This window comes from Magallana gigas, chromosome 6, assembly GCF_963853765.1.
Source record: "Magallana gigas chromosome 6, xbMagGiga1.1, whole genome shotgun sequence".
Classification (NCBI taxonomy): Eukaryota; Metazoa; Mollusca; class Bivalvia; order Ostreida; family Ostreidae; genus Magallana; species Magallana gigas.
Window position 1 is genome coordinate 22,187,749 of NC_088858.1, and position 19,911 is coordinate 22,207,659.

Consider the following 19,911-nt stretch of genomic DNA (forward strand, 5'->3'; position numbering starts at 1 on the left):
ATTACAAATTTAAATAAATACGATGACTCAGCTTTCCATTATAACCTTACAAATGTCAATAACAGTGTAATTCTTTGTCAAAATATTTTTATTGTAGCAAAATACACAAAATGTTCATCAAAATGTCTATTCACATTATACCATGTGTAAATAAATAAAAAATTAAATCATTCAAATATGCATCACAGAAACCAAAGATTGGCTTTTATAGTATATTACACTTCAGATGATTTGTAAGACTTCAGACATATAACACTTCAGTTTAACACATAATGAAATATTTCTATTTAAAATCCTTAAGCATATAAAATATATTTTTTTTTACACAAGAGCCAAGTTGCTTTTTGCTTTATAGACCAACAATGAAAATAATGAGTGGGGAAATCATATGTCATGTGGCACTATATACCTTTAAAAAAAATCATAAAGTTAAGCTAGCAAAGAGAAGGCTTAGCTAAAAAGCTTAATTATGATGAAAAGATATTCCAAAGAATTTGATGGCACTGAGAAAGATAAAAATGTTGAAAGCTTAAGGAGGCTGGGTGGTCTACAAAACTAACCATCAGTTCTATCTTAAATTCTAAGATATAATTTGTTAAGTTTTAAACTATTATTCAGTCATAAAAGAAATCCATAAATTTTTATCTTTTAAATTTGAGTATTTTCCTATATCTTAATTTATACATGTATATATAGCTCTTCTTCTAGAGGAGATCAAGACAGTCTAAAAATGGCCACATCCACCCAGCCCTCTTAAGGGGTATGGTCACGATTTTTGCCAAATTTTATATTTTCAAGTTTATTGTATATGCAGTGCTTTAAATTAGTAATGCATTTCTAATGAGCAACCAACATTTAAAAAAAAATTGTTGACCAAAATTGAGACCATGTCCCTTTAATGCACTGAAAATGACAACATTTATATATGTCATGTATGACTTATCCAGAGACAGCACTCAAATAATTTTATTGAGCAGTAATCATCTTCTTTTTCTTTCTTTCTTTTGATGGATGGATTTAATAAATTTATCCTTGGAAATCATCATCTCTTTAAAGAGGCCACAAAATTTCTGAAAAAAAGATAATCCTTTATAAAGTCATTTAGAAACTTAATAATTGCCTGCCTTTAAAGCAGCCAAAAATTTTTAATACTGAATAATGTATGTCTACTTTAAATAACAAGAGGCCCATGGGCCACATCTCACTCACCAGAGCAACAATAGCCATAAAACTCTGTCGAATCTGCTTTATGGTATCAAATACCAATTATCTGAAGAATTATGGAGAGTGGATCTACCCCTGGGGATCATAATCTTAACTAAATTGAATCTACACTAAGGATGCTTCCATACAACTTTAAGCCTTTCTGGCCAAATGGTTTTTTGAGAAGATTCTTAAGGATTTCTCTATTTATGACTATTTTATGACTCAAAAAACTTAAACTGGAGACAGAGGCAGAAGGTACCGGTATAGCATAAGCTTACCCCCAACTATGATTTGGTGGGCTAAAAATTTTGAGAGAAACATTTTGCCATGATTTTCAACCTTCCAGAATTCTTGTTGATAACATCCTGGACAACAAAAATATCCAACCTTCAAATTATTTAATACCTCACTGGTCAGTACTTACATAATATGCTGTGGCAGCTCTGGACTCCTGTACATGTTATTGTGACCATATTTGTGCTTCTTGTCAAAGGACACAAAATGGATATTGCCGCTGGTAATGTCACGAACTCTCTTGGCTTCTGCATGAAGCTATTACAAATAAAGAAAAATTATTTACAAACACTATCAAAAATATCTTTTAATTTTAAAATTTTTATTTAACCAGATAGACTCTCTGCGTGTTCTGGGTCCTCCCCCTTTCTTAAAAACTGTCTTCCTTATATAACATATTTATAAGATAATCTACTCTCTGTCATTCCAATTTTTCCTTGAGAACTACACACCTACAGCTACTAATTATAATAAATATTGATGAACATCAATTTATACACCAAATTCTTGAAACTGGTAGAAGCATTTACCAGCAAGTGCTTAGGATTAGTGTATGCTCTATCTGACACTAAAAATCTACATGTTTTGTGTTTAAAAAAGAAAAACCTGGCTACAACATACAGTTTGTTCTTAAAATTCTTAAGATTCGGATTCCTAATTGAACTCGAGCAATTAATGTTCGCGTAAAATTGCAAAGTATATCTTGCAGATTTTAATATCTCGCTTTTATTTTTAGGACAGATGTAAAGAATATGAAACTGTGATAAATATTTTTCATTCTTGATTTTATTTGATTGTGATTTGATGCACGATGGTTAAATCATGGAACTAAGTACTGGTACTCGCATAAAATAAGGAATCTACAGTATCTGAAATGCCCTAGTACTTACCAGTTCACCGAGTTCATGGGGAACGGTAAAATCATCTTCCGCATGGAGGAGCAGAATAGGGACTGTAACACTGGCTATGCTATAAATAAACAAATACATGTAAAAATAACAATCATTGCAAGAGTACCAAGGTCTAAATTTTCTTCACAATATCAGGGAAGAGTCTGTAAAACTTACTGTTCATCTGTTTTGAAATGAAGACCTATTCTATCCAAGGCACTGACTATGGCCCAGTCAAACCAAGGAAGAAATCTAAATAACTGGAAAAGAAACATTGTAAATCATGAACGTGCAATGCACATCAACTGTAAATGCCTTATTTTATGGGAGAAATCAATTCCCTGCAGCAGTTTTGTATGGATATTAATACCCCATATTACCTGGTAACTTGTTAATAGGAATATTCAACATTTGACAAGTTTTGGGTGGAACTGAGAATGAACTGAGACACTTTCATCTACAAAACTAAATATGTTTATGAGAGAGAGAGAGAAAGAGAGAGAGAGTATATATCATATCAGTAAAAGGTAAAAGTCCTTCACTTGAGAAGGAAGAGAATAGAGGTAGATCTTTACAATAGCCAATTTTTTAATCAATACTCACAGCAGCAAAAGGATGCAATTTTGATACATGCTTCAGATTTGTGAATGGTGCTTGTAGTACGAGTCCATCTGGAGGCTCACCTACACAATAAAATAAAATCAATAAAAAATTCTATTACTATTAATTAACAAAGAAAGATTCTTAACCACTTTCTCTTTCAAGCAAGTCAAGAAATGAAACGAATAATAAAAATTGCAACCCACCATTATCACAAAGTTGCTTGGTCAATTTAGTCCCAATTCTGAAAAACAAATCAATATTAATAAGTTTTTCAAGTGTGTCCTCTGCATTTGAATGGACGATTGTGAGTGTTTAATTCAAAATTTTTTTAAAACTAAAGAAAAATTTTGGACAACTGGTTGAAAATATTTTTACCTAAGTGTCCCCGACCTACATGTATATGCTCCAATGATTTAATTACTGTGGAATCATTAGAGTTCGTGGTGGCTCAATTTTCATGGTACTCGTGGGTATCCCTTACCCACGAATTTACATCCTTGACGGAAACAAATTTATAAAGAGTTATCTTAGTCCTACAGAAAATAAAAACTGACATATCTACGAATCTACATCCCAACGAATAAGCAAAAAACCCACAATCCACGAAAATTGGTCCCCAGGAATTTGAATGATTCCACAGTATTGCTTGAATTATTCTAGTCAGATTGGTGTCATTTTCTATGTTTCACAACTTAATTCTTCCATTGGAAACAGGCAATGCATGATTTTTTTATTTTGAGTCCAGAAATTTGTGGTAATTTTGTCAAGTTATTGGAGTAACAACCAACAGGAAAAGATGGTATAATCAGGATAATCCAATGAACAAATGGGAGTGCCTCAAACTATGGTATTCAACTTACCCAGTTCCTAGGGAGTGACCCCATATTATGACAGGAACTTGGGCAGATCGTTTCCTGACCCATTTGTACAGGAAGTAAGAATCTGCAACACAGCCATCCTCTGAGGGAAACCCAGTGGAATCTCCAAAACCTATAAAACAAATATGTCATCTGCTTATAACCTTAATAATATTATTTTCAGGCTTTCATATGAATAATACATACATTGTACATGTACATTTTGGATTTCTTGCTAAAACTTCAGATGGCTTAAAATGTATCAATAAATTATTAATTCACATTTTTCAAAACTGATAAATAGCAAATAAGGCTAGTGACATATGCAGTCACTCGATTTGTACTGTGGTATATATATCTTTGATAACGTAAATTGTTGATTGCCAGGTAACTAACAACACTCTAAAAGACTGAATTAAACCATAATCTCGATCCTGACATGCACCATGGATACAATAGAAATTAGCAGCAAACAGACTGCGAAATTAGTTGATCATTTTTTGAAGAAGAAATTTCTAAAAGGGCATTTGATAAGTAAGTTAAAACTAAATGCATTCAAATTTCATTATACTCATGATTTATAAATTATTCATTCATACTGTACCTCTATAGTCTAAGGCCAGTACGTGGTAGTTAAGCTTGCTAAGTAGCTTCAAGAGTTCTACTCTATGTGGTTGTGCTCTGCAATGATAAAAATACTTCATGAAAGTTCTTTTGAATAAAAGTTCTTTTTGTACAATTATAATTAAAATGTTCTACATGTGAACACTGCAAAATGTTGATCACTAAATGCCTTTGAACACTGGACACAACTGGCTGCACATTTACTGTCAGTGAACAGAAAATGGTACTAAGTTGATGCAGACAGCAAAACATCCAATTTCAATTACTGTAGATTCCTTATTCTGGCGAGTGCTTTATTACGCGATTCAACCGGTTTGCATCAAATTGCGAGAATATAAATTCGGAAACACGGAATTATTAGCATAATTTAATTTAGTTTACATATGTCCGCAAAAAAAAAGAAGATGTTAAAATCTGCGAGATGTGCCTTTTGCGATTTTACACGGATATTAATTTATCATGTTTAACTACGAATCTACAGTAGATTGTAAGAAATCTTATTCTTACAACATCACTTGCTAGCTAAAGATACCGTTGTGCAAAGGCTTTTAAAATATCGTAACCAGAAGCTACTCTACCTAGAAGATGAGTTTCCATGAAGATACAAAATTATGGGTTGTCCTTCTTGTAGTTTCTTTTCCCAGAATTCATCATTATCATCAATTTGATCTCCTGCATTTCCAGGTAAGGTGTGCCTGCAATTCAGGTATACAAAATATTCCTAATTAACATTGATAATCAAAAAGATTTTTTTAAATTTTTTTTTAAAAGGGGTTCAATCTCATACAAGGTGTATCAATAGTTTACCAAACTCCAATTGTACTCTCATCATCAACATCAAGGTAGAAATTCCTTGTATTCTTCAAACCAAAACTCTCTGGCTTCTTCAGGTCCTTGAAGACAACTTTTGGGTGCTCCACTGAAATATGTCATATTACACATCATTCATGGCTAGAATTAACTCAGAAATGAGAAAAATACTCCTCACTGACAGACAGATAATTTGAAAATTCAGAGAGAGAGAGAGGGAGAGAGATGAGAGAGAGAGAAAGAGAAAGGGTATGGCTTACCAAAGTGAAGGAAAACTATCCGATGAGCAATCCATGGATAAAATCTCACCAAGAAGGGCAGCAGTACATACAATGCACACAACCCTCCCCCGGTCCACCCAAACACCGCCCAGAGGTCCATCACTCTGATCTTTAAAAAAAGTACACAATCAAGGTTACAGCATGTCTTCAAATAAAAGTTGACCAGGTCTGTACATGTGCCGTTGTTTTGACAAGGATCAGGCTGGCAGTCATTAATATCTGCATATAAGAGGGAAAGTTAAATTAAACATGACAGAGACTTGGACAATGGCAAGACTAATTGCCCTAAACTTCACCGAATTTCCATATATTTCTGTAGTTAAATTATGATTTTATACCATTAACAATCCCATATATCTATATGTATAAAGATACGTTTACTATGCAAGATGTTGAGGCATCTGGATAAACATATATATGTAATTATCCGGTATAATATATATAGTATATAAGAATCATTTCAACACATATTAGACGGGGAGGGGCAAAAAATAATTGGGATATCTCTATAAGGATCTGAGATATAATCACTCAGTACAATAAACATTAAAGAAACAGATGTTCAGGCTTTGATCTTTTCCCTTTCAGGTGGATTAACATCATCACAAAATGGCTGATCTCTGATTTAAACAACAGATCGTTTTATCAAAGAGATTTTATTGATGGCAATTAACATGTAACTTATGCCATCATAAGCCAGGTGGATTAAGTGTCAGCTTGGCTGGTGATCGATCTGTACATCCCGAGTTCAAATCCAAGTTCCGAGTTCAAAGTTTTAAGATATTCATTTTTTATCCCAAACTGCAAATTTTTCACTTAGTTGACATATATTATATAAATAGTGCCTGTTTGGGAAGGTAACAGTTGAAATTGACACCCCGAGAAAACAATTGTCAACCGACGCGAAGCGGAGGTTGACAATGGTTTTCGAGGGGTGTCAATTTCAACTGTTATCCTCCCATACAGGGACTATTTATTTTGTTATACTGAATGTATTAATTTTTAAGAAAATTTTACTGCTTTTATATAGGAATAACGTGAATTCTTCAGCGAACCGTACGCGAATAATTTTCGCGCATGTAACATTTTTTATTGTTATACTTTCATGTTAAATACTGAAATCTGATTGGTTAAGACGCAATTCATAATCCGTTCTATTACCCTCAGTGTTAGCAACGCACTTAGCAACGGGTAACATTAAAAATTGTTACATGCGCGAAAATTATGTGCGTACGGTTCGCTGTAGAATTCACGTTATTCCTATATAAAAACAGTACTGTAAAATTTTCTTAAAAATTAAGACATTCAGTATAACAAAATAAATAGTGCCTGTTTGGGAGGATAACAGTTGAAATTGACACCCCTCGAAAACCATTGTCAACCTCCGCTTTGCGTCGGTTGACAATGGTTTTCTCGGGGTGTCAATTTCAACTGTTACCCTCCCAAACAGGCAATATTTATATAATGTTACCCGTGCTAAGTGCGTTGCTAACGCTGAGGGATATAGAACGGATTATGAACTGCGTCTTAACCAATCAGATTTCAGTCTTTAACATGAAAGTATAACATTTACAAATGTTAATAATATCTTTCATAATCAAATAATTTACTGTCAATTGAGTGACTTTTCACAGGTTAGGTAAATTATTCCAGAGAATGATCCTTCACACATCAATATTTTTTGCTCAACCCCTGGAAGTTGAAAGTTAAAGAAATCCTGTTAGAGTAAGTACCTTGGATGTTGATTTTAGAGATTATCATTTAACAAGGGGGGTCCCCAGGAATTACTGTCCCAAGGAATATGACGTACAGTCATGGCCAAGCAGACCAGCGCTGATGATGAACAATGATGCAGTTCATAACTACTACAAAAATATTTTTTATGTGCTTCATATAAGCTAATCATAAATCATGTAAATTACATGCATTACTCATTAGATGATAGAATCTGCATGGGGAGGGAAACAACAGGCAATTCCACCAAGTAGCCTTTTATCAGTTTATAGATGTTTAGACGTGTTTATATTATGAACACTGTATATGTTAACAAACACCTTTCCTGAGAGGTCACTTAATTTTAGGCAATTTACATATGCCAACTGTCGTTGTCATGTGATGTATGCAGCAAAGCTACGGCATCGGTATACCTGACATGAACATTGAACACCCATTTTTATATGTCAAGCGATATAGATCGCATTAGAGTAAAGAGAGAAAACATTGATAAATAAAAGTCTCCCCTTACCTTTGCAATTTTTACATCAACTTGTGTAAAATAATTTCGATAGATACTTCGCGCAGAAACAAAGCCGGATTCGAGAAATTCACTTTAATTTTATGTTTTGAAATTATCCCTAGTGAAGAGCGGTCAAAGGAAGATTACTCTAATTTCAATCTAAAGTGAAAGTAGGATAAAAATGGCGGGAGTGGAAGAAATGGAATCTCAAACTGATGATAAGGAAAACTCATCTGAGAAAATTGTGAAAACAAAAGAGAAAAATTCTAACCAGGATAGTGAGAAGTTGATGAAGCTGCCGTTGAGCAGAATTAAATCGATCATGAAAAGTGACCCTGATGTGACGTTAGCAAGCCAAGAAGCAGTGATCACTATAGCTAAAGCCACAGAATTGTTTATATGGGAATTGTCGAAGGATGCCGTTCACAGCACATTACAAAGTAAAAGGAAGACACTACAGAGAAAGGATCTGGATTGTATACTTGATACAAGAGATTGCTATTTATTTCTTGAAGGAACTCTGGACTGAAATTCATGTACTCATTTTACTACAGTACAGAACTCTCAAATCAAATTGGATTTCTTCAACAGAATGGGAAATGTGTGTGAAATGTTTCTATAGTGGTGACTCTCGTGCTTAAAATGTGCTGGCCACTGAAGTAAAATTATACAGTAGACACATTGTCATCATTGTTTATAAATCATTACATCACTGTGTTCTGTGAATATTTAGAAATGTATAAAAATTGTAAATGAATATGCATTTATCAATATATTGTTCAATCACATCTTGTGTTTTTCTAAAATGGTTTTTAAATGATTTAATAATGAAAAATATATGTTCCATTTCTCGCCAGTGCATTGTGCATTGTTACGTCATGTTATTGATACATAACAAGAGGCCTATGGGCCACACTGCTCACCTGAGCAACAATAGAGATATTATTAAATCAGCTTTACGGGAAAATATGCTAAAAAAATATGGACAATGTTGTCTAACAGATCCTGTATATAAAAAAATCAAATTTTCCCTGGATATTCTGTTTACCATTGATCCCTTTTGTCACAGTATAGTCATTTCACATATTGAGCATCACAGTTCTCAAGAAGATCTAAATCAAATGGGATATAAACCTACATCAAACTTGTGAAGCCCAAGAATTGTCCAGAGGTCAAAGTTTAAACAATTTTAAAGAATCAAAAATATGTCAAAATGCGTGCATATAAGTTAAACCATATATTATAACATTTGAATTTTGGTGAATTTAAACTTTTTTTTGGTAAAATTGACCCTCCACCCCATGTGGCTCCATCCTACTCCCGAAAAATATGATTTGGACGAATTTGAATCTACACTATCCAAGGTTGCTTTCACTAATGTTGCACCTTTTCTAAGAATTTTTTTTTATAGAAAAAGATTTTTCTCAATATATTCCTTTGTAAAGATTTTACCGGTCCCCATTGTGCCCCTACCCTACCCCTGGGGATCATAGTTTGACCAAACTTTAATCTACCCTACCTGATGATACTTTACACAAGTAACAACCTTTCTGGCTAGTCAGGTTCTGAGTAGAAGATTTAAAATAAAATTTCTCTTTATATTCCTATATAAAAATTTGACCCCCATTGTGGCCCCACCTTGCCCCCAAGGGACCATGATTTGATCAAACTTGAATCTACACTGAGGATGCTTCCACACAAGTTTCAGCTTTTTTGAACTCTATATACTCCTATGTAAAACTTTGACCCCCCCCCCCCCCCCATAGTGGGCCCACCTTACCCACGGGGACCATGATTTAAAGAAACTTGAATCTACACCATCTGAGGATGCTTCCACACAAGTTTCAGCTTTTCTGGCCAAATGGTTTTTGAGAAAAAGACTTTTAAAGAGTAACTCTATATACTCCTATGTAAAACTTCGACCCCCCCCCAATTGTGGCCCCATCTTTTAGTTATTTTAAATAAATCCTAATTATCTCCCCTTAAAATAGGGGTGTCCCTTTATTTTAACAAACTTGAATCCCCTTTACCCAATGATTCTTTGTGCCAGGTTTGGTTGAAATTGGCCAAGTGGTTCAGGAGAAGAAGTAGAAAATGTAAAAAGTTTACAGACGGACGCCGGACAAAAAGTGATCAGAAAAGCTCACTTGAGCTTTCAGCTCAGGAGAGCTAAAACTGTTTACGAAAAATGACATTCAAAATAGTAAAGGGCAACAATTGATGTGTGTTCAGCAAACTGAGTGCCCACGAGCGCATGTCAGAATTTGTGTTGCAGGTATTTTGGCAAGTGCTCGAGTGCACCTGCTTTGTTGAACACGCGCCTGAGTACCTGGGGTAGAGCGCAAGAATCATTTTCGGATGCGAAGAGGCACTAAAGCGGGTCGTAGATTCATCAGACGTATCAATACAGCCTGTGTCAAGCAGTTCAAATCATCAAAACAACAACTCGGTGTTATTCTAGAAAACCTTGTTTTGATTTCTCGTAGTCCTGTACCTTCTGAAACAAGTACTGTCAAACCATATAACGTTCTTCCAATTCCAACACAAGTGAAACACCGAGCAGCAAAGAAAATCAAGATTTTGATCAGTCAAACATTTACAGTACTAGTAAGTGAAAATAGTCGACAATTTCCAACACATTTCTCCACTTATATCAACAAAACGTATGCACATATCATCATGAGGCATAAATAGTCTGACACCACCAAAAGATAGGGATGTATTGATCGAGTTTATTTACCCTAAATTGCAGATCTGTGAGAAATAAGACCGTCTCAATTTCAGACTTCAAATGATGTAGATATAATGGTCATAACCGGAGACTTGGCTTGGTACCGATACAGACCAAATAGTGTTGTACGAACTGACCCCCGACGGCTACAAAGTGTATCACAAACCCAGACGAGGTCGTAAAGGAGGAGGTGTAGCTCTCATAACAAGACTAAATCTGAAAATAGTCGAAGAAAAACAATCCTGTGAGAATGTTCAATTTGAGCACATCGGATGTGTCGTGTACTCACATATATAATTATAAATTCAGAATGTCTGTAGTACATAGACCCCCATCATTAAGCATGTCCAGGTTCATTGAGGAGTTTTCTCAACATTTAGCAACATTAGTTGTAACATCAGAAGAACTTCTCATCACAGGCGATTTCAACATCCACGTCGACAATCTGAGCAATGTGGATACGCGGAGGTTCTTAAATTCTCTTGATGAGTTTGGTTTAAAACAACATGTTGTTGACGCAACCCACAACAAGGGTCATACACTGGATTTGCTTATTACCAGAGAGTCTAACACCAACCTGGTATCTTAGCCGGTAGTGAAGGATCTTTTATTTTGCGATTTTCGATGTCCGGAGATCACAAGGTCATCTGTTCTGTTTTGAATGTCTCAATACCAGAGAAACCTAAGAAAGAACTAAGTTGCCGACAATTTCGCAAAGTTAATACAGAGTATTTAAGTTTCGAACTCAATAAATCGCTAAGTTTCTTGAATTCAAATAACATACCACTTGAAGACCACGTGGAAAACTATAATTCTATCATGCGGGATGTTGTCGACACACATGCGCCTCCATTAAGAAAGGAAATAATAATAAGACCAAACACGAAGTGGTACTCCCTAGACCTACGCCATGCAAAGCGCGAGAAAAGAAAAGCTGAAAGAGTCAGTGCATTATTCAATTTACAAAGAGAAATGCTCGGATAGCACAAAACTGCTTCTCAAAAGCAAACAAGACTGGTTAGCTCACCTGAGCTGAAAGCTCAAGTGAGCTATTCTGATCACATTTTGTCTGTCGTCCGTCCGTCTGTCTGTCTGTCCGTAAACTTTTCACATTTTCAACATCTTCTCAAGAACTACAGGGCCAATTTCAACCAAACTTGGCACAAATCATCCTTAGGCAAAGGGTATTCAAAGTTGTGAAAATTAAGGGCCACACTCGTTTTCAAGGGGAGATAATTAGAAATTAATGAAAAATTTCGAGAAATTTTCAAAAATCTTCTTCTCAAGAACCAGAAAGCCAGGAAAGCTGAAACTTGTGTGGAAGCATCCTCAGGCAGTGTAGATTCAAAGTTGTGAAATTCATGACCCCCGGGGGTAGGGTGGGGCCACAATGGGGTGTCGAAGTTTTACATAGGAATATATTGAGTAAATCTATAAAAATCTTCTTCTCAGAAACTAATCAGCCAGGAAAGCTGAAACTTGTGTGGAAGCATCCTCAGGTAGTGTAGATTCAAATTTGTGAAAATCATGACCCCCGGGAATAGGGTGGGGCCACAATGGGGGTCGAAGTTTTACATAGGAATATATAGAGTAAATCTTTAAAAATCTTCTTCTCAGAAACTAATCAGCCAGGAAAGCTGAAACTTGTGTGGAAGCATCCTCAGGTAGTGTAGATTCAAAGTTGTGAAAATCATGACCCCCGGGGGTAGGGTGGGGCCACAATGGGGGTCGAAGTTTTACATAGGAATATATAGAGTAAATCTTTAAAAATCTTCTTCTCAGAAACTAATCAGCCAGGAAAGCTGAAACTTGTGTGGACAATGCCTCTTTAAAAATCTTCTTCTCAGAAACTAATCAGCCAGGAAAGCTGAAACTTGTGTGGAAGCATCCTCAGGCAGTGTAGATTCAAAGTTGTGAAAATCATGACCCTCAGGGGTAGGGCGAGCCACAATGGGGGGTCGAAGTTTTACATAGGAATATATAGAGTAAATCTTTAAAAATCTTCTTCTCAGAAACTAATCAGCCAGGAAAGCTGAAACTTGTGTGGAAGCATCCTCAGGTAGTGTAGATTCAAAGTTGTGAAAATCATGACCCCCGGGGGTAGGGTGGGGCCACAATGGGGGTCGAAGTTTTACATAGGAATATATAGAGTAAATCTTTAAAAATCTTCTTCTCAGAAACTAATCAGCCAGGAAAGCTGAAACTTGTGTGGACAATGCCTCTTTAAAAATCTTCTTCTCAGAAACTAATCAGCCAGGAAAGCTGAAACTTGTGTGGAAGCATCCTCAGGCAGTGTAGATTCAAAGTTGTGAAAATCATGACCCTCAGGGGTAGGGCGAGCCACAATGGGGGGTCGAAGTTTTACATAGGAATATATAGAGTAAATCTTTAAAAATCTTCTTCTCAGAAACTAATCAGCCAGGAAAGCTGAAACTTGTGTGGAAGCATCCTCAGGCAGTGTAGATTCAAAGTTGTGAAAATCATGACCCTCAGGGGTAGGGCGAGCCACAATGGGGGGTCGAAGTTTTACATTGGAATATATAGAGTAAATCTTTAAAAATCTTCTTCTCAGAAACTAATCAGCCAGGAAAGCTGAAACTTGTGTGGAAGCATCCTCAGGTAGTGTAGATTCAAAGTTGTGAAATTCATGATCCCTGGGGGTAGGGTGAGGCCACATTGAGGGGGGGGGGTTAAAGTTTTACATAGGAATATTTAGAGTAAATAGTAAACTAATCAGCCAGATGATTCTTTTTAATTGTTAAGACTTTGGCTCCAGGACAATTCTTCGGCCTCACGAGAAGGTTCAGAGTTTGATGTAGCTTAATATCCCATATATAAACAATTGTAAAGGATCTTTTTGAGGACTGCAATATTCAACATGTGATATGACTATAAAATCATCCTGTTAGAAAAGGGACTAATGATTATAAACATAAGAATATCCAGGGGGGAAAATGGATTTTATTTATACAGGATCTACATGTATTATTGTACATTGTCCAGATTGTTTGTATTATGACTCCATTGAGCTGATTTTATCATACCTATTGTTCCTCAGGTGAGCGATGTGGCCCATGGGCCTCTTGTTTTTGACTAAAATAATTTCCTGTGGTAAAAATCAAGAGAAACTCTTCAAAATTGCAAATTCACTACTTGGGGAATCCAGTGTTCCAATTCTTCCTGACTGCACATCTGATTTGGAATTAGCAAATGACTTTGGATCATATTTCAGCTATAAAATCAATGACATACGAACTAAGCTGGTCAGTGAAAGCAGAGACGGAAAAACTGATGTCATGGCATTTGATAAACCGTTTGATGGTCAATTCTTGGCAAATTTTGATCCTACATCCTGTGAGGAAGTCTTGAATTTTTTTTTATCAAATTCGGCATCAAAAAGCATGTTGTTTAGACCCGTTAGCAACCAATCTACTTAGAGATTGTGAAATCTCAGTGTTGGTACCTCATATTACTGACATCATCAACAAATCGATATCTGAGTGTTCTGTTCCATCGAGTTTCAAGGAGGCAGTTGTCAAGTCTTTGCTCAAAAAATCCGGTTTGGATAAAGAAATTTCAAAAGAAAATTTCAAAAATTACCGACCTGTCTCTAATTTGCCGTTCATATCTAAAGTTTTGGAAAAAGTTATTGCCATTCGAATTGATGGTCATTTAAAACAAAACCATCTTAATGATAATCTTCAATCTGCATATAAAAAACAGCATTCCACTGAAACAGCCCTTCTTCGTGTTCATCATGACATTGCTGTTGCGCTGGACAATAACAGTTGCGCAGTTCTTGTTATGTTGGATTTATCGGCAGCTTTTGATGTACTGGACATAACATCCTGCACAAACTATTGGAGCCTACCTTTGGTATAACGCGTACGGATAATGCCCTTTTGTGGATCAAATCTTACATGAGTGAAAGAACGCAACGTATATCAATTGGTTCCGCTTGATATTGGAGTGCCCCAAGGCTCAGTGTTGGGACCAAAAATTTCCCGTCCACTTACCGAGCATCTTGTACAACATTAATAGCACCTACATAATGAAACTCCAGAGGGTTCAGAACACTGCTGCACGTCTTATTACCAGGACAAGCAAGCATGAACATATTTAGCCCATCCTGTTTGATTTGCACTTCCTGTGATGTATAGAGAGTATAGAGAGCAATATAAACTAAGTTTGCGAACACAAACCTGCTAGGTCACTTCGCTCGGAGTCGGCAAACCAACTAGTAGTGCCGCGAGTCCGAGCAGAAACCTACGGCGATCGTCGATTTGACAGGGTGGCACCAACACTGTGGAATCAGCTTACAGTGGGACTTCGAACAGTTATCAGTTTGAATGTTTTTAAAGCACAACTAAAATGCTTTAAGTGGTGGTTGCGGTCATGTTTTCTACTTTTTTAGAGTTGGAGTCCTGATCTTAATTAATTTTAATCCATTTAATGTGGTTTCTTTAAGCGGTATTATGTAAACTAGTCCTGTTTTATTACTGTGGAATCATTAACATTTATGGGGGTCAATTTTCGTGGATTGCTTAGATTTTACAGATTCGTGAGGAGGTAATTTCGTGTATTTTCTTATACCTTCAAAAGGAAATATGATTTTATTACCCAATTTATCAATCCGTGTAGGATGTTAATTCGTGGATGAGAGGTACCCACGAATTCCACGAAAATTGAGCCACCACGAAATCTTATGATTCCACAGTATGTATTTTTGACGTACTCTGTATAAAGCGCTTTAGCGTTGTTGTTTTTTTAAGATAAAGCGCTATATAGATATTATTATCATTATTATTATATAACACAATATTACATTTTACAATATCATATGATACAATTTCATAATATAAAATAATATACTAAATAATACAAAATAATATTACACAACATCGTATGTTATCACATGATACAATATTTCATATGAGGCAATATTGTATGATATCATAGGATACAATATTCATCAATTCAAATTTGATAAAGATTGAACCAATAATAACTTTGTCTATCAAATGCCACCTGTTCTAAAAACTTTAACCAGCTTAATCCCATTTACCTCATCCAGCATCCGCAACCTATGGCTCAGATTCAGCATTGCATAAGTATTATAAGACTCACATCCATCCAAGTTTGGTGAAGATAGGACCAGTAATAACTAAGATATAATCATCAGAGGGCACCTGATCTAAAACCTTTAACCAGCTTAAGCAACTTAACATCATTCAGCATCCGAAACGTAAGGCTCAGATTGAGCATTCAAGTCTTTCAGGTGCTTCAGTATCATAAGACTCACCATCCATGAAAGTTTTGTGAAGTTAGAACCAGTTGTAACTTAGAAATGGCTTTCAAAGGGCACCTGCTCCAAAAACCTTTACCTCCTATAGCATTTGGAACTCATTGTCCAGACTCAGCATCCAAGTCTTTCAAGTCCATAAGTAGGTCCAGATGCGTTTGGTGAAGACAGGATAAGTAATAACTTAGATACAGAACCTGCAACAAAAAATTTAACCAGGTCCTGACGCCGACGCCGGGGGTATAGCATTAGCTCTCCCAACTTCGTCTGGGTGAGCTAAAAAGTAGTCACAACGAATATCTCGTCGAGGTATAGCTAATGCCTACGAAAGCCCATTGAGCTCATTTTCGTAGGTAAATAAAAATATTTTTTTCGCGAATAAACGCGAAACTTTTGCAAATAAACGCGTTACTTTTGCGAATAAACGCGTTACTTTCGCAATATTACGCGAAACTTTTGTGAATAAACGCGTTACTTTCGCGATATAACGCGAAACTTCGCGTTTGCGTTTATTCCCGAAGGTTACGCGTTATATCGCGAAAGTTTCGCGTTTATTCGTGAAAAAAGATATATTTTTTTACCTACGAAAATGAGCATAATGGGCTTTTGTACTCACCATGGTGCTCAAGGAGGAATAAAAAGCGGAGCAGGTGAAATTTTTAACAAAGCAAATCGTCTTAAGCTAGGGTCCGGTGTCTGCATAGCTCCCTCCTATCCGCCAGATGGGAGGTGACAGTAGAATTGGTTTGCGACGATGCATGGAGCAATGCTCATTGAAATTCATCTTATTTTATGTTCGCATTTCAGCTTTTAATAAATCTTTTAATAAATCTTAATAAAACTTTAAAAAAGTATGGGGGTGCTGAACCTCTATGATGCTATATGCCTAATGGTTAGGTCTAACTTTGCAAAAAAAAAGTGGGGGGGGGGGCAAAGCTCCCCCCTAGCGTCCCGGTTCCGACGCCTATGCAGTGCGAACTTGCATGTATGAATTGGTCCATTATTAAGAAGTAATAGATAGTGTAAGATAATGTCATGCATGATAAAAATTCAATTCAGTATTACATGCACATCTATCGTCGCTACCCGAACCGGCGACACCGTTAATTTATTCCTTCCACTGTTAATTGTCGATGTGAATTTGAGCTAGCTTGCAGGCTAGTAGCATCAGGGGGGCCACTTTTATGGGACCATGTACCCCCCCCCCCCCCCCCCCCCACGTATTAGGATTTTCTGGATTTGAAAAGTAACGTTTCCTTTTTATTCTGGGATGAGTCTGCCCCCCCCCCAAACTTTCAAAAACGATGCTACGTGCCTGGTTTGTATACTCATACGGGATCTCTTTTTGATGATAGCAACTGGATCAAGATTTAATTTCGAAAACTACACATGTACCCTATGGCCGCAAACCACGACCATACATCTGCAGCTGGTTTGACATTTAGACTAAAAGAGAAAATTAAAGGACTATCCAGTTTGCAGACTCCGGACCGTGGCTTGAGATAATGCAAGCATATACTTTCCTCTCTTATTTGTAATAGCTGAAAAAAACCCAACTTTGATCATTAACCTTATGATAAGTTGGACTCGTACATAATATGTCTATATTCTACTTTAGGTTACACCACTTTCACTCCAATCAGTCTTTCGGTCCTTCAACTCCCTATTACGATGGTATTAATCCTAGTTAAGAATTGCTAGTCAATTGTTTAATCGTCATGTGATCTTCAAATACACTTTATTAAACATTTTATTCGTAATTCGGCTCCAGAAATCGGCCAATATCCTCTCCAATATATCGATCACTCGTACGTACATGTAACACACAGCACAGTGAACCGTGCGACATCTGGGGCTAGTGAGTATGCATCAGCAGACGATATCGTCACCACATGACAATGCCGGATCAGAAATCGCAGTGAAAGTTCATTTCAGGCTACATTATTCATTGAAGGTTGGGAGAACCTTGACTGACAATTGCATTAAATAAATAGGATGATATGATTAGAGTGAGATTATAAGTATAAATATGTAGGTGAAAAAAAAAGGTATTACAATATACCGGGGTATGAACGGATGAGCTTGAAATCTATCTTCGGTGAACTTTTTCAGGATCGTTTCAAGGTAGTATCACTGTGGCTATAACTTTTTCTTTTACAGCCCAATCGTTCAATTATAAACTATTTTATATACCCTGTAGTAAAATGTGATAAGCAGTTGCCAAATTTTTTTTTTAACTTGACAGCAGGTAAAAAAAAATAAATACGATCCCTTAAGTAATTTGGTTGTCACATAAATTTTGCAAATTAGAATTGGAACAATCATCTAAGAAATATTTTATTTCAAAAACGGATAAAAAATTCTTCTTTCAGGAGAATGGACGACGCCGCAAAAGTTCAGGAGGAATCCGTACAATGTGATCTTTGCAAAGAGCGGACAATAAAAGCGAATTGTAAATTGTGTTCCGTCCAACTCTGCAAGGAATGCGTTGGTGAGCACATTTCTGACGAGACGACGCCACATGATATTGTGACGGTCGATCAGAAGAAGTCTCCTCTAATGTACCCTCCCTGTCCTAAACATTCCGGCGAGACCTGCGACAAGGACTGCATAGACTGCAACTGCCCCGTCTGTCCAAGCTGCGTGGATTCTGAGGAGCATGCGCACCACGCTTTCCGGAGCATCTTGGAACTCGTGGACGTCAAGAAAGAAAACATTGCCAATGAAATGGAGTGCTTGCAGAAAATGACCACCTCTTACGAAAACGAGACTGCCGAAATTGAAAAACGGATTTCAAATTTGGAGAAAGGGTATAGAAAAATTAACGTAGCCGTGGATAAACAGCGAAAAGTTTGGCATGAAGAAGTCGATTGCATGGTAGATAAACTTAAATCCGACATCAAAAAGATGAAAAACAAGCAAAGGACGGTTTTGAAAACCCACTTGCAGAGTATCACAAAACTGATAGATGACCTCAATTCGGCTATCGAAGAAATCAAAGAAGTGCTGAGTTCTGGAGACGTATCCAAGTCCCTGGATTATGAAGGGAAATTAGCAGAATTCAAAAAGCTTCCACCGACGCTCAAAAGTACATTTCCAATTTTCACACCATTGAAGGTTCAGAGAAGAGAACTTCGAAAGTTGTTCTGTAGTCTTACTCCGCCCTCTATAACCGCCGTAGAATCCACACATGCACCCAAATGCAGTAAGCCACCATCTAAACCTCTGGAAGTCCTCTCAGAGCAATGTCTTTTGGAGGAACCTAAAGTTGAAGGTATCGTAGAAACGGGGTACGATTTCCTACGCAATGTCTCTTGCTCTCGTGAAGAAGAATTTTGGGTTTCAAATTGGAATTGTGAAATGAAAAATATCGATAGAAAGGGTTCGTTATTAAAGAGTTTTAGGACCAAGTCGGGAGAAATGGCTTGCGATGTAGCTATTGCAAAAACAAACGAATTGTTCTATACCGATGTCAAAAACAGAACAGTGAACAAGTTCACAGATGGATATATCGAAGAACTGATCAAATTGCAAAACTGGAAACCTCTAAATCTCTGCATAACATCGTCGGGTGACATCATGGTTACCATGTACAATGACGCCGAAACACAGTCCAAAGTAACCCGTTACACGGGTTCCACGGAGAAGCAAACGATTCAATTCGACGACGAAGGCAAACCAATATATTCAGCAAACAACAAAATCAAATACATCACTGAAAACAAGAACTCTGATATTTGTGTGGCTGATTGGGGAGCCGGGGCTGTTGTGGTGGTCAGCCATCTTGGAAAAGTTCGATTTAGATACACTGGCCATGCTGCTTCCTCTCAAACTAGACCTTTCAAGCCCAGAGGCATTACCACAGACAGCAAACACCAGATCCTGACAGCTGATCACCATAACAACTGTATCCACGTGATCGCTCCAACCGGAAGCTTTCTCCGTTGTATAGACAACTGCAGAATAGAAAACCCATACGGAATTTCTCTGGATAAAAGCGACAAACTGTTTGTTGCTGAATTCTATAGTGGCAAAGTGAAAGTGATTCAGTATATGAAATAAATGATCGATCGCAGA

General features: G+C 36.7%; 2 protein-coding genes across 4 annotated transcripts; one reads left to right on the top strand and one right to left on the bottom strand.

Annotated features, from left to right (window-relative positions):
* Nucleotides 1-70: 70 nt before the first annotated feature.
* On the bottom strand, nucleotides 71-14,671 carry LOC105343269 (lysophosphatidylserine lipase ABHD12). Of its 3 annotated transcripts, none has more exons than XM_034470092.2 (12): nucleotides 14,581-14,671; nucleotides 5,545-5,674; nucleotides 5,282-5,393; nucleotides 5,053-5,169; nucleotides 4,455-4,531; nucleotides 3,854-3,983; nucleotides 3,197-3,234; nucleotides 2,994-3,073; nucleotides 2,568-2,650; nucleotides 2,391-2,469; nucleotides 1,631-1,758; nucleotides 71-1,070 (listed from the first exon to the last, which is right to left on the bottom strand). In XM_034470092.2, the coding sequence occupies exons 1-12, from the start codon at nucleotides 14,647-14,649 to the stop codon at nucleotides 1,043-1,045; spliced, it is 1,071 nt and encodes a 356-aa protein (XP_034325983.2). In that variant the 5' UTR covers nucleotides 14,650-14,671; the 3' UTR covers nucleotides 71-1,042. The 3 variants fall into 3 exon arrangements, with proteins under 3 accessions (XP_034325983.2, XP_034325984.2, XP_065944847.1); XM_034470093.2 differs by lacking the exon at nucleotides 14,581-14,671 and adding an exon at nucleotides 7,811-7,943; XM_066088775.1 differs by lacking the exon at nucleotides 14,581-14,671 and adding an exon at nucleotides 7,299-7,451.
* A 3,034-nt stretch (nucleotides 14,672-17,705) lies between these two features.
* On the top strand, nucleotides 17,706-19,911 carry LOC109620589 (tripartite motif-containing protein 3). Its single transcript, XM_020073338.3, has 2 exons — nucleotides 17,706-17,958; nucleotides 18,207-19,911. Exon 2 carries the CDS (start codon nucleotides 18,211-18,213, stop codon nucleotides 19,894-19,896), a length of 1,686 nt encoding a protein of 561 aa, XP_019928897.3. The 5' UTR covers nucleotides 17,706-17,958; nucleotides 18,207-18,210; the 3' UTR covers nucleotides 19,897-19,911.

Coding starts and splice junctions, on each gene's coding strand:
- LOC105343269 (XM_034470092.2), bottom strand. CDS start 14,649: ATGTTCATGCTTGCTTGTCCTGGTAATAAGACGTGCAGCAGTGTTCTG. Junction 5,394..5,544: donor GATAGTTTTCCTTCACTTTG/GTAAGCCATACC, acceptor GACATATTTCAG/TGGAGCACCCAAAAGTTGTC. Junction 1,071..1,630: donor GAGCTGCCACAGCATATTAT/GTAAGTACTGAC, acceptor TCTTTTTTTCAG/AAATTTTGTGGCCTCTTTAA.
- LOC109620589 (XM_020073338.3), top strand. CDS start 18,211: ATGGACGACGCCGCAAAAGTTCAGGAGGAATCCGTACAATGTGATCTT.